The sequence below is a fragment of the Cnephaeus nilssonii genome, assembly GCF_951640355.1.
Source record: "Cnephaeus nilssonii genome assembly, chromosome: 13".
Classification (NCBI taxonomy): Eukaryota; Metazoa; Chordata; class Mammalia; order Chiroptera; family Vespertilionidae; genus Cnephaeus; species Cnephaeus nilssonii.
The window spans coordinates 16,847,505-16,863,016 of NC_137084.1; the positions used below are offsets into that span (position 1 = coordinate 16,847,505).

The 15,512-nt window shown below is 43.5% G+C and overlaps 1 protein-coding gene across 10 annotated transcripts in view; it reads right to left on the reverse strand.

Annotated features, from left to right (window-relative positions):
- The window catches only part of AMBRA1 (autophagy and beclin 1 regulator 1), a 169,095-nt gene that overhangs the window by 79,864 nt on the left and 73,719 nt on the right, over window positions 1-15,512 (reverse strand). For all 10 annotated transcript variants that reach the window (XM_079788544.1, XM_079788540.1, XM_079788542.1 and 7 more), the window contains 2 exons: window positions 11,645-11,725; window positions 11,116-11,216 (listed from right to left, as the gene is read on the reverse strand). In XM_079788544.1, coding sequence (XP_079644670.1) covers window positions 11,116-11,216; window positions 11,645-11,725 — 182 coding nt within the window. The remainder of the gene's footprint in view (window positions 1-11,115; window positions 11,217-11,644; window positions 11,726-15,512) is intronic.

Below are 15,512 nucleotides of genomic sequence, written 5' to 3' on the forward strand. Positions count from 1 at the left end.
AACTATTTTTGCTTTTCTTAAAGTAAATGCAGAGTTTACATTTCAGCCTCCTCTACCAATAAAGAATCACCCACACCTCATGATGGTTCTGTTTGAAAAGCACCAATTTAAAGCTTCGACTGCTTGAGTTCCAAGTCCTACTCTGTCAGGTATTAGCTATGGTCTTGGGCAAATTATTTCATCTTTCTATGCCTCCGTTTCCTCATTTGTAAAAATGGGTAATGACAGGCCATCACCAGAATGTTTTGAAGATTAAGTGAATAATGTGTGAGATGTGGTTAAAATAGTACTTGGCATATAGTAAGTGCTCTGGGTTTGTTGTTTGTTTGTTTAACATACAAGAAGCATCATATCCATAGCCACTGCACTTTGCAAATGTGATCCAACACTAGTTCGTGGTCAAATTTAAACTTGAGTTACCACGATTTTTCTTTCCTTTTACCAGTTCAACACGAGGGGCAATGTTCTGGGTAATTTTAAATGATGCTACAGAACTGAGCTGCTGCTCAGGTAAAACTTCACTCTAATAGGCAGAAGTGCCTGTGGATATTTTTCCATGTAGTCTTTTCATTTGTGGTACTATGCTCAGGGGAACTAAAAATCAGCAAGTATTACCAAAAGCAGCCATTGGCAATATGGCAGATTCTGGAGCAAATTCATCTTTCTAGACAGATTTATGTCTGAAAAGAAATGATTTCTTTTTACCACATAGGCACGTAAGCACAAACCCTCCTTCCCTGAGTAATACCCTTGTTCTCACTGGGAACTTCGACCTTTTATCTCCTGTTCAGCTTTTCTTCTATTCCTTTGTAGGCTAGACCAGTTAAATTTTCTGTTCAGAAATGACTTTTTTTTTTGTTTCACCAGCCATGAGCCACAAGAAAATCATGAGTTTGTTTGCTAGGCAACCCCAAAGAACAGAGCCCCTCAGCTGAAGACAGCGGGAGTGACTCTGGGCCCCTTCTGCATGGCACACAGCTGCAGTGGACTAGGCTTAGAATAAACCCAGGACTCATCTGAGTAGCCCTATAATATGATTACAGGATATCTGGCTCTGGATGACACTCAACTGCTGGCCACAAGAAACACCCCACGGAATCTCAACATGCCAAGAGGTCGCTGGTCACCCACAAGCAGGTGCCTCTTTCCACATCATGGCTTACACCAAGATATCCATGCTTGCTCTTGGCTTCCAGCTGAGTGGGATAAGGACCCTGGGAAGAGCTGGCCTTGTGGATCAGCAGGTGTTAAAGAAAGGAAATTAACACCCACAGGTTGGTTCTACTTTGGTAGTGAGGGTGAGAGGTGCTGTCTGCCAGCTCTCATGGTATTTCCAGCCCGTTTGGAATAAATGAGGCTGCTTGAGGACATGAAAAGGGAAAAAGAAAGACAAGTTAATGTGAGCTCAGAATTTTAAAAAGAAGGAGGTGGAGGGTTAGCTTCCTACTGATCACTTAGGTAAAAACTGATGGAGTAGATAGGGCAGCAAGTCTTCTCAGAGTTTGTACAAGTTTTCTAATTTAAATAAAGTGGAGATTTGGCTGCTGTCCCCACTGGAAAAAAATGGGCTTTGACCTCACATTTGGCCTTTTCTTTCCTCATATCTCTTCTGTAGATTTCTATATTGTTGTGTCATTTGTTCTGTGGGTTGTAAAACACGTCAAAGCACATACTAAGCATAACCTAAGTAGAGAGAAGTGAAAGGGTTCTGGCATTACAGTGGGTACTTTTAGATTAGAAGGCATCATCAGCTGGCACCTTCAATATAAACAGTATTTCTAAGGGGCACACAACCATAGGACTTAAGCCTAGAGTACAGAAACCAAAGCACAAGGGGTCTCTATTCAGACATGTTAGCTTTTTTAAAAAAAATATATAAATATTTTTCTTGATTTTAGAAAAAGAGGGCAGGAGAGGGTTAGAGAGATAGAAACATTGATCAGCTGCCTCCTGCATGCCCCCTACAGAGGATCAAGCCTGAAACCAGGGCATGTGCCCTGACTGGGAATTGAACCCGACCTCTTGGTTCATGGGTTAACGCTCAACCACTGAGCCGCATCGGCCAGGCTGTTAACATTTCTTTTTCAGGAAGACGATGGAGAACATGTGGGAAACTTGTTAAGAAGTTAAAAGAAAGATTATAGGTTAACTTCTCCTAGCAGATGACAAGAATCTGTTTATCTAGCATGAAAGCTTAATGGACTTCTAATTTCTGTTGCAGAAACAGTGCAGAGGCTGAGCTCTCACAGCCAGCTTTGTGTTTATACTTCTACCTTACCATTTAGCACAATGCCCACTGTCCTACAGCTGTTTATAAGCATGATAGGTTTGCTCAGTAGATGGAAAGCTTATGAAGAGCAGAGATCATGTCTTTTTCACCTGGATACTATACCTAACAATAAACCATGTAAACAACAGAAGCTCAGTAAATGCTTATTGAGCCAAAAAGGCTAGTATGACAACTAAATACTCAGTAGGTAATTAAAAATTCATTCATTTTCCCCATCCTATATAATAAAAGCCTAATATGCTAAGTGTCTGGTCATCTGGTTGTCCATTCAACCAATCAAAGCGTACTATGCTAATGATATGCTAGGGCTGCTCAACCACTCACTATGACGAGCTTCTGCCCTGACCACCAAGGGGGCAGAGAGTCGACAGGTTGACCAGTCACTATATGTGCACTGACCACCAGGAAGCAGACACTCTGACCGGTAGGTTAGCTTGCTGCTGGGGTCTGGCCAATCGGGACTTAGCAAGACAGGCTGACACGCCCTGGAACCCTCCCGCAGTCCCTCCCTGGCTGGCCAACCTCCTGCATCTCTCTCTGACTCCAATCGTGCACTGGTGGGGTCCTTCACCCTGACCTGAGCCCTCTTGCAATCCGGGACCCCTCGGGGGATTTTGGAGAGCCAGTTTCTGCTGATCCTGCTCAACGCAGCAGCTGCCCCTGATGGTCAGTATGCTCCCACAAGGGGAGCGCTGCTCAGCCAGAAGCCGGGCTCATGGCTGGCAAGCATAGTGGTGGTGGCGGGAGCCTCTCCCACCTCCACGACAGCGCTAAGGATGTCCAACTACCGGCTTACGCCCGCTCTCCATGGAGCCAGCAGTCGGACATCTCCTGAGGGCTCCTGGACTGCAAGAGGGTGCAGGCCAGGCTGAGGGACCCCCCTTCCCCCACTGCACAAATTTTGTGCACTGGGCCTCTAGTTACTAATAACTCCAGATCAAGAGGAGTTATACACCAGCTCACCAGCACGAACACATCTTGGATTACTAGTATGTGCAACCCCTAATGTGTTACCAAGTCATCTCTTCCCATTCCTCTGCCTCTGCTCCTAGCTTAATCAGTTAATTTAGACCACTGTTTCTCATATTTTAAAGTGCACCAGGATCACTTAAAAGACTCCTTAAAACACAAATTCCTAAGCCCCACAACTAAAGTTCCTGACTCAGTGGGTCTGGGTAGAGGCCAAAATTTGCATTTGTAACAAGTTCCCAAGTGATGCTAATGCTATTGGTCTAGGAACTACATGCTGAGAATCCCATGTTGCCATAGTTACATAGTTGTACTTGTTCTGTTGAGTGGATGCTTATTTCATCAGCATGGGTTCTGGTGGAGTACCGAAAAGGGTTTTTCAAATGCAAACTTTGTGACTCCTCTACTCTTCCCACCTTGGTGCCACTTAGGCAACAGTGAACACACAGGCTTGTCAAACTATCAACACAGGGACCTTCAGGTTACCATCTGTAGATGTCACAGCACAAGCCCCCAGTTTTTTTCAACTCACTGAACATAGAAAGGGGAGACAGCTCTGCTTGGGACCCAGGAAGACCACCACTGGGGAAAAGGCAGAACAGTGAGATATCAATAAGGAGACTGACATAGCTCTCACACTGTCCCCCCCCCCAAAATTTATAATAATAATATCAATTGAACACTTGTATGCCAAAAAAAATACTATTCTAAGTGTTTCACATGTATTAATTCATTTAATCTTCAAAACAATCCTATAAGCTAGAAACTATTTTTATGACCATTTTACAGATAAAAAAAACAACAACACAAAGTCCCCCAAAAGGCAAAATAAATTAACCAAGATTACATTGTTAAGAAGTAGCAGAGCCCTAGCTGGTTTGGCTCAGTGGACAGAGTGTTGGCCTGCAGACTGAAGGGTCCCAGGTTCTATTCCAGTCAAGGGCACATGCCTGGGGGGTTGCGGGCTCAATCCCCAGTAGGGGGCATGCAGGAGGCAGCCAATTAATGATCCTCTCTCATTGATATTTCTATCTCTTTCTCCCTCTACCTTCCTCTCTGAAATCAATAAAAATATATATATTTTTTAAAAGTAGCAGAATGATTATTTGAACCTGGACAGTCTGGCTCCAGAGTCCAAACTCTTTGCAATATTGCAAATGGCAGCTGTCCTCCTCAAGCTCCACTTCCACTCCCTCATGCCCACAGACCCACTTGAAAGATGAATGGGGACACATTCAGAGTTTCTTCAAACTGTTCCAAAAGACATAAATCCCTGGTCCAAGTCCAGGTTTGAGTTGTGCCCCCTTAGCTATTATATCAGGATTGGCAGTTAAAGTCTCAGGGGAATTATTAAAGTTTTAGTGGCAGGACCAAAACAAAACATAGAAAGCAGGCCACTCCCTGGCTAGACTATCAACTCCCCAAGGGCAGAACCATTTAATTCTTTTACAAGACCCAAGTGCCCTGGAAAATGCTAAGCCTTTAGAAAGTGCTACATACATTTCAAAATGACAGTACAAAAAGGGTACAGGTTGTAAAGCTTCCATGGGGAAAGATCAAGAGGAAATTTCCGGGAGGGAGAAGGGAGGATGGACAAAGGCACATAAAAACTTAGTCACAAAATACCAAGGTACAGAAATGTTCATTGGCCCAGTAGTCTTCTCTAGGAAAGCCAAAGTAGCACATGCAATTCAGCTTAGAAACTGGGCCCCAGTTTCTCAATAAGCACACCACTCACTAGCAGTGTGTAGTATATGGCATATGGAGATGTAGTGAAGAGTTTAGGTGGAGAGGACATTGATGCTCCAGTGATTGGTAGACACCAAATAAGTAAAAGGCCTTGAGCACTATAAGGCTCTCTGGGAGGAGTGCTGCATTTACTTCTGTTTCCCAGGCAACCAAGCCAGCCCCCTTATCACCTTCACTCTCATCACTGGAGCAGAATGAAAGGTAATTGGGTTAATTATTAAAGCAGCACTAGCTAGTACCACCACCAATAATTGTCCATTTATATGGGATTTATAAACAGCTATCTTACTTGATGTTGAGTTGGAATGTGCCTCTCACTTTACTTGCCTGGCTACTGGATAAGAGAGAGGACAGAACATGCAGATAAAGGGTCCAACACCAGAATTATTATTCATTTCTGTTCATACTCATTTAAGTATAACATGCCTTTTAACTGTGTCCACTACTATTCATCTTTCCCAGATTTGCCAATTCAAGTGAAGATCTGGTATAGAGTAATTAAGTAATTTGTTGTATTAGAGACCTATGATATTAAGTTGAAAAACCAGGCTAGTTCCTAAAAGTTGTCAAGCCCAAGGCCCCAATGCCCACCTAGTTGGCCAAAACAGACTAGACAGGGCTCCTGGAAGTAATTCCCTAAAGTACCAGGGAAGTGGGGACATCTAAGAGAGGACTTGTGTTTCTAAAAGAGATAAGAGGGGCAAAAGACAGGAAAAAAATAAAGTTAACAAGGAAAAGTAAATTCTTGCAAAAGAGGTAGTTCTGTCTTACCCACACAGGCAACAAACAGAAGGATGCCTGGACAATGAAAATACATAAGAAATCAACAACACAAGGAAATTTCAGAAATTCAAAAGTATGTGACAACTGAAGAACATAATCCTAAACACTCCTAAAATATACTTTGTAGAGTAACATTAGCTTTAAATGTATTTATACCTCTCTAAGTACAGGTTCAGAATTTGTGTTGGCTACTGGATCAAAAAAGAAATCTAAGAGAAATTAGAATGGCTGGGCACAAAGCCATTGCTAGCCCAGGACACTCGACCAGGCCCCAATGACCTGTGGCTAGGAGCAAGAAAACCCTGACACTTCCCAGTGGTTTTAATCAAAATACTAAATTAAGTACATCAGGCCAACCATCTGCTGGGAACAGATGCTCATTAGGATGAAAGTAAAAAATATGAGGCAGGCCAGATAACTAATACCCTACATTACCCAGGTCCCAAGCCTTCAGAAGATTTTTGTTCTTCCAGAAATTACCAGGAATATGTCAAATGCCAGGGCTTCTCATTTCAGTTTTATGAGCCTCAAACACGCAGAAAAATATAAGCTTAACATTTTGGCAGATACTCCCTACTTGAACTCAGGTAAAACATGGCACAGAAGACAGAATACAGTTATTTTAAGTCAGGCAGACCAACCTGGTTTAAAGTTCCAGGACTACTACCTCTCACTGTGTTATACTGTGCAAGTGACATAACTTCTCTGAACCTCAGTTTTCTTCCCTGTAGAATGGAAATGCACCATCTACTTCACAGGGCTGTTATAATGATTAAAGGAGATAATGATTGGGAAAGCACTTAGAACAGTACCTGGCTCATAGTAGGCATTAATTTTACCTCCTTCTTTATTATCAGTTGCTGTTATGACAGAGCTAGAGCTGTCTGCTAAAATGTCAGCCGGGGAAGCTCTTCAGATTTTAGTGTGTTTCCCAAAAAATATACCTGGTGGAGTTGCAGTAGCTTTAAATGTATTTTATACCTCTTTAAGTACAGTTCAGAATTTACATTCTGAAGAAGGGGCATGAGGTGGTTTGATGAGTACTGGAGGCCTCCAGGAACCTACAGAATTGTGGGGAATGGATCAAGATTGGTAGAAGAGATGAACATTCACAGACTATCAAAACACTTCTCTGAAGTAGGCTCTTATGGGAGGAAGTGGGAAGAATGGATCTTAATTTTTTACAAATCCGTTTTTGTTGATGATTTTGAATGGCTTTGGCTAGGGTCCACTGGAGACTCATTTGCCACCATAGTATTGGTCATGTCTCCTAAAATTACAGGTGTTTATATGCTTTTGTCCTGCAGGTCTGTCAAATTTCTATGCGTCACCCTTGCAAAAAGCCACTCACCACACAAACTTTTGCTTTATGTTTGGAGCTAAGAAGCAAACAGCAAGACTGAGGCATAGCCAACCGCCTAGACTTTGAGCTACAGGAGGGCAGGGGTCATATTCACTCTGGTAGCCTAGAACAGTACCTGGCACATTGGTGCAGAACAAATATCTGCTGAATGTAATTGTTCTGAGACCATCACAACCTCATTCCAATCATACAAGAGGAAATACCTTACCAGGAAAATTGAGAGTGCTTACTGCTAAAAGGCCAATTTGTCTTTCGCTTCAAAAGCCATTATTATATCAGTGATATTACAAGATCACAAGTAAGTTTAATAAAACATAAAACATCTGTGTCTAGGAGGGCACAAAGGCTCGGGGAAAGGGCTGTTACATAATAAGATTTTCCTCAGCAAGCACCACTGTATTCATGGAAAGCTATGTCTAAAAGCCACTTAAAATACAGGCATACTTCATTTTATTTTGCTTAGTTCACTTTATTATGTTTCACAGATGTTGCCCCCTTTTTTAAAAAAATAAATCGAAGGCACAACCCTCTACCAACAAAAAGATTAAAACTCACTTTATTAAGGTGATCTGAAATCAAAACCACAATATTTACAAGGTATGTATACCTATAGAGGAACTAAAATGAATAAGAAAAACCCTGAAGATCAGCAAGTTCCCTGAGAGCGTTTTCTCTGTTCCAGAGTAAGATCCTGGAAAAAGAATGCTATTTTGAAGCTTTGTCCTTTAAAGTAACTGTGGGGAGGCAGATTAGGAAGCTCTGGAGTCCCACTGCCTGGTTCAGTTCTGGCTCCCCTACCAGCTGCATTACTTTGGGCAAGTCAACCTTCTAGGCTTTAGTTTCCTTTACTGTTAGATAACAGCACTCATCTCATAAGATTGATTACTATGAGAGAGATGAAATTCCTGGGAAAAAGCACTTAAACCACTCCCTATAGTTTCGTATACAGCAAACACTCAATGTTAGGCTTTCTTTGGTTGCTGTTGTTATTATTGGACTTTTCTCAATAGAAATACAAGGTAAGACAATTGTCAATAGAAACTGGAGAGACATCCAAATATCCTATATAATAAATGGCTAATATGCAAATCGACCGAACGACAGAATGATGGGTCGCTATGATGTGCACTGACCACCAGGGGGGCAGACGCTCAGCGCAGGAGCTGCCCCCTGGTGGTCAGTGTGCCAGAAGCCGGACCCACAACTGGAGAGCACAGCAGCGGTGGCAGGAGCCTCTCCTGCCTCTGAGGCAGCACTAAGGATATCCGACTGACAGCTTAGGCCCGCTCCCCGCACCCCCGAGGGCTCCCGGACTGTGAGAGGGCACAGGCTGGGCTGAGAACCCCCCCCCCACAGTGTACGATTTCGTGCACCAGGCCTCTAGTCCTATATAATAAAAGGGTGATATGCAAATTGACCCCAACAGTGGAACAACCAGTCACTATGACGCGCACTGACCACCAGGGGCAGACGCTTAATGTAGGAGCTGCCCCCTGGTGGTCAGTGCACTTCCACAGGAGGAGCGCCACTCAGCCAGAATCTGGGCTGACGGCTACAAGGGTAGCGGCAGTGGAGGGAGCCTCTCCCACCCCCAAGGGCTCCTGAGCTGCCAGAGGGATGTCTGACTGCCAGCTTAGGCCTGTTCCCCTGGGGAGCGGGCCTACGCTGGCAGATGGACATCCTCTGAGGGGTCCCAGACTGTGAGAGGGCGCAGGCCGGGCTGAGGGACCCACCCCCCGCTGAGTGCACGAATTTCGTGCACTGGGCCTCTAGGCTACAAATAATGAAGGCTTTTAAGAAAAGAGCAATGGGCACTATGTAACATGTATCTTGAGAAGATGGGAGAAGCTAGTTTAATTATGAATGGAAAACATATGCTAATCTAACTCAAGAATGACATTCTTAAAAAAATCTAGATTTCCTTCCCCCTTTCTATCTTTGTTAGAGAACTTTTCTTAGTAGAAACAACTGGCTGCTGGAACACAACCCCAATATTCAAATGTATCCATAAGTGGAACTGGGTCACTTGGGGTCAGACCTCTGGGCATAAAGTAGGAAACAGAAAATGAAGGTAGAGTTATTAAATCAAAAGAGAAAAAAATAACATACAGCTGTTCCAAAAAAACTAAATGCCAGGAAACAGAGATTTCTCCAGCAGTAGAGGAGCAGGAGGTGCTGTGTGGGGTGGTGGAGGCAGATGTCTGGAACAAAGAAGGGTGGAGAAGAGCTCCATAGTACTGTCTGGCAGCAAGTGATTATCTGCCAGCGAAGAGCTTCTACATAGCCCCACCCGAAGTGACAAGCAAGGAGAAGCAGAGCCATGGGATCTGTTTACCAACTCGGGCCAGAAACCTCCTCAGATGAGGTTGTCAGGAGACCATGGTGTAGTATGCTCCCCGCCAAGCCTGGGCCTAAGAAGTCCTGATCTCCAACAGAGAAAGCACAAATGTTTCTGGGAATTCTAGGCCTTGACGTTGGGTCAAGGATACTGTTCAGGGGAGGCCAGATCCCATGCCTTCCAGCTGTCATAGCAGCTTCATTAGAAATCACATTCTCGCCCTAGCCGGTCTGGCTCAGTAGATAGAGAGTCAGCCTGCAGACTGAAGGGTCCCAGGGTCTGGTCAAGGGCACGTACTTCGGTTGTAGGCTCCTTCCCAGCCTGGGTCCTGGTCAGGGCTCGTGCAGGAGGCAACCAATTGATGTGTTTCTCTCACATCGATATTTCTCTCTGTCTTTCCCTCTCTCTAAAAATCAGTGGAGCCCAACCAGCATGGCTCAGTGGTTGAGCACTGACCTATGAACCAGGAGGTCATGGTTCAATTCCCAATCAGGGCACATGCCTGGGTGGCGGGCTCGATCCCCAGTGTGCAGGGTGCAGGAGGCAGCCAATCAATGATTCTCTCTCATCAATGATTCTCTCTCTCCCCCTCTTTCTTGCTCTCTGAAATTAAAAAAAAAGAAGTCACATTCTCCCATCTGACAGTGCCACTGGCTCACATACAGATCCCTACCTTTATCCATCACGTGGCCCAGATTTTACAAAACATAATCATTGCTTATGAAAGATACACTTAAAAAAAAGAAAGATATATTTAAATGCCCTGATTTTAAAAAATATTTCATTGATTTTAGAGAGAGGAAGGGAGAGTGAAAAACGGGATGACACTCAACCAACTGAACCACACTGGTCAGGGCGTGACTTGATTTTTATACCTTTTATGCCTTCACATACATAAATTTACAAGTTGGCAGTAGACATGGTGGGAAGGGAGAAAAAGAGTGTGATGGAGAAATAACCTTTGTCAGAAAAAAAAGAAGAAAAGAATTTTGCTTTATTTCCTTCTTCAGACTGCACAGAAGCAGCAGCACACACTAAGTCTCAGAGCTCAGTTGCATCATGCATCTTAGTTCATGTCACTAAGCTCTTCAGCTACATAAAATTGCCTCAATTGGGCTTATCCAGCCCATTTCTGTTCTGTGGAGATTTCTCAGCCAGCTCTATGGGTCTCTCCTCCTTTCTTAGAAGATTCCACAGTGCCTGGAAACACCATGTGCTGCCAGTAGCAAAGGGTAGGAGAGGTATGCATTAAGCCCCTAATTAAATCACAGGATCTGGCTCAGGAGTATCTCACCAACTGAAACTTGAACAAAACACTGCTATCATTCAATAGCCAGAATCTAATTGCTAGATTAAGAAAAAAAATGGTTTCAATGAAGGGGTGGGGGGTGGGAAGGGGGCGGGATTTGAAAGATGTTTGAAGGAAGTAGGAATATGCAAGAGAAACAGCTTTCTTTAATCTTGCAGTTTCTTGATTTGAAGTAAGGAACTGAGTACACCTCAAAACAGAGTTTTTGTCCAGGTGGCAAGATGCTGTCAAATCAATATAAGTAAAGGAGGGGAAAGCTTTACCTGGCTCCCTTCCCATTCAAATTTTCATAATCCAAAGAAACATTTCCTTACCTGCCAGGACCCTGTTAACAGAAGAGTGAGTAGCCAAGCCAGGCTGTCCACGTTCATGAAAAATCCCAGCATAAGGCAAGTACTCAGGCAGCAAGAAACGCCTACAAGAAGGAATCACATGTGAAAAGCCTACTAAAGACGACCATAAAACAAGGGAGATATACTATGAATCAATGATAACGGATCCACTAGACCTAGGAATCCACTGAAGCCCAGAGTGGAGTAAAAATTCCTAGGATTTGTACATTCACAGAATTGTACCTCCTTCTTGATCTTTCTTCTAAAGTTTCCCAGGGCTTTTATTCTTGAACAAGATGCTCTCAATACCACTATTCTCTCTCTTTTTACTGTGGCCAATCATCTCCTGTCAAGTCCTTAGGTAGCAGGGCTGGATCATAGACTCACTAGAAAATAATTCCAGATATGGACAGTCCAAAGACCAAAAAGTAGGTTTAAAAACTAAGTCCCAGGCGTTCATAAAGGCTCCTTCATAAACGTCTCTCATAAAGGTTAACTATCCAGTTCTTACCTTGGTACAAAGCGTCCCAGCGAAGGCGCAGACATCCGGGCGTTGCGTGGAGCTCGGTGCCTGGATCTGTCACCATTGTCCCTGGAGGAAACAAAAAGACTGCACGTAAGAGAGTCACTAAAGCAGAATCAGCCACCAGCCCAAAAACGAGCATCCCCCAAACTAAATTCCTACACCGAGGGGAAGACCCCAGAGAAATCAGTGATCTGTTTGCTTACTAATTTGGGTGGCACATTCATACACTCTATTTCTGGAGTACCTCCACTAAATGATCCAGGAGCATTTATTTCAGTAAGGAAGAGTGTAGGGAGCAGCTATAAGGTCAAGCCTCGGACTGACCTGTGGCAGAGCCACATACAAGTCCCAGCTTGGAGAGCAGAGGTCTCCTAGCACAATTAAGCTTGACCTTACAGCCCTCCCTTAAGGGTTCCTAGGTAGCTAATGGGCTATGGGAGGTGCAGCAAGTGCTGCCAAAATAAGGCTTGAGTAACGAAATAGATTTGAAACTCTCAACATGTTGACCACTCCCGTTGTTTTGCTTTGTGTGACCTGACTATAAAATAAAGCTTCAGCTTACAGGCTGTGTCACTGTTTCCTCATCCAGGCACAGTGATCCTACCTAGCCCCAACTATATTCTCTTATCTGTTTTCTTTAATCGTTCACTGCCCCTCCTCAGGTTCACCCCTGGCCGTGCTGGATGCGGTTCAGAGGAGGGTTTTTCTTGAATTAATAAGGTCTCTGCTGCTTCTGAAACTGAAGCCAGGCTTAGATCTTCTAAAGGATCTGGAATGGATACTTTTTTCTAAGTTAAAGATAAAGAGAAATTTTGGCTTTTGGGGATCTTGAAGGAAGAAAACTTCCCTCATTAATTTCATCCAAAAAAATAGTTATCTTTCAATGAATCTGTTTAGGTCCTTGGTGTGGAAAATCACTAATAAGTGAAAGACACTAAGTAGTCCTTTCTTTTAGAGACTGAAAAACGGACAATGACAAAGAATTACTTGACAATACAAATATAAGTCAGGTCAGTTGAGTAAAAAGAAAAAAGTATAGGTGTTTTCTTTACAGTCTGTAATAACCACCATTTATGAAATATCTACTAAATTCTAATACAAAGTTTATTAATATGTTATCCCATTTAATACTTTTAGCTATTCCATGAGGTATTATTAGCTCTATTTTACAGATAAAGAAACTAAGGACCAGGGAGGTAAGTGCCCAAAGTCACACAACTAGTAAGTGGCTGAGGCAGGATTCAAGGAAGATCTGACTTTGAAGCCCTTGCTCACTGCACTACACTTCACTGCTTCCTACAAGAAAGGAGAGGGCAGAGACTTCACGTGGCTTAGTTTCCAACGCATCAAAGGAACAACACGCCAAAGGGCACTGGCTGGCCAGAGCAGTTATTCCTTAACCAAACTCCACAAATAAATGAACCTCTGAGAGACTGATTTGGGATATTTCTTAATTCTGCCTTTGGATTATCTTCAACTTAATAAGATAATCTTCAAACTGGCCCTGGAACCAAAATTAAGACAACACTTTGGCTTATGGACCACTGGGAGCTTTACAAGCCAGAAACAAAAGCCTAAAGAAGGTTTTCATATCTTGGTGGAACTGGATGCTAAACATTTAAAGACAAATCAATACCAGGGATATTGGAAGCTGAACCATTAAAAGTCAATACTTGGTTTTTATTTTCCCAAAAGAAAAAGCATACTATTGTTTTCCCTAACATACATTCCCTTGATTTAAAATTTCTATAGATCAAGGAAGAGGCAGAAGAGAGACAAGATATATATATATATATATATATATATATATATATATATATATAGATGAAAATTAATACATACATATATACATGATAGCTCAATTTTGAAATGAAATATATTTTGATAAACACTGCCTTTATAATTATTCAAAAATGTGTGTATACTTTTTGAGGGGACACCATGTGTGTGTGTGAGCGCGCGCGCGCGCGCGCGCGCGCACACACACACACACACACACTAGAGACCTGGTGCATGAAATTCGTGCACAGGGGTGGGGGCGGGGAGTGTCCCTCAGCCCGGCCTGCACTCTCTCCAATCTGTGACCCCTTGGGGGATGTCCGACTGCCGGTTTAGGCCAGATTCAACAAGGATTGTGCCTAAACCGGCAGTCGGACATCCCTCTCACAATCTGGGACTGCTAGCTGCTAACGGCTTGCCTGCCTGCCTGCCTGCCTGCCTGCCTGATTGCCCCTAACCGCTTCTACCTGCCAGCCTGATCGCCCCCTAACTGCTCCCCTGCTGGCCTGATTGACGCCTAACTGCTCCCCTGCCGACCTGATCACTCCCAACTGCCCTCCCCTGCCGGCCCAATCGCCCCCAACTGCCCTCCCCTGCCCGCCTGGTCATACCCAACTCCTGGTCGCCCCTAACTGCCCTCCCCTGCAGGCCTGTTCACCCCCAACTGCCCTCTCCTGCCGGCCTGATCGCCCACAAATGCCCTCCCCTGCTGGCCATCTTGTGGCAGCCATCTTGTGATGACGTAAGGGTGGCCATCTTGTGACGTTGTGCGACGCTATCTAGGCTTTTATTATAGGGAATACACACACACACACACACACACACACACACACACACGAATGAGATCAGCAGCTCAGATACAAGCAACATTTCAATCTGATGGTTACATTAGGCATCATTACACTGGGTAGTTCAGTTTCTTAGAGCACTGCATTGATATGCCAAGGTTACAGATTCAATCCCAGTCAGGGCACACACAAGATAAACCAATAAATTCATAAATAAGTGGAACAACAAATCAATCTCCCCCTCCCCTTCTCTCTTAAATCAATAAGTAAAATAACTAAAAAGTTGTAACATACTAAGTGAGTGGAGATGTATTTGCTGGTCCTCAGCTTAACACCTTAACTAATGATGGAGAAGGAGGAACTAAGCAGCATCTCAATAAAATGTAAGAATGACTTCAAATTGACAGTGCTCAGAACCCTAGCAAAGGAGAAATGGCAGAATAGGACCCAGAATGATTAGGAAAAGGTGAAAAGCGGTAAACACACAAATGAGATGATGCTGCCTATGGGCAACTAACAAAGACATCTAGGAGAAAACAGCCCATAACAAAAACAGCTCATGCATTTACTGACCAGAAAAACCTTAAAAACAGAAATGGGTAAGGTGTCAAAGGTTTTATAGTCTAAAAAGAAGAGAGGATTCAGAAATAATAAAGAGTTGAGATGGGGCAACAAATTTCAATGCATAGGATATTTACGGAGGGGTGGCTTAGAAGGAGGGGACAGGAAGATTGGTAAAAGTTCCAGGAAAAAAGCAAAGGAATTAAAAGCACTTAAAATAATGTTGCTTTTAGAAAACTACACAGACTCTGCCACTCGCTTCAGTGCTAGTACAAGATCAACATGAAGCATGGCTCCATGAGATGAAGGAGGCAAAATTGGTCAGATAGAGACAGTATGAGTGAATTGGAAGATGTTTTATAGATGAACAGTGGAAAAAAGAAAGATACAGAGAGGGTTTATCTTAGAAACAGAGGAGAGTGCTAAATACTGGGGCCTAACATAGTTCATGCCCTTTTCAAGGGGAGCTTAAATAAAATAAACAACAATGGTGAAGACCAAGAGCACTGGCCCATCCACTGAAGGGTCCCAGGTTTGATTCCCGGTCAAAGGCACGTACCTGGATTGTAAGTTCCCACCCCCCAGTTTAGGCACGTGCAGGAGGCAAGTAGACAATATGTCTCTCACATGAATGTTCCTCTCTCTCTCTCTCTCTCTCTCTCCCCTCCCACCCTCCCTTCCACTCTCTCTCTGAAAAAGCAAAAATATCCTCTGGTGAGGATTAA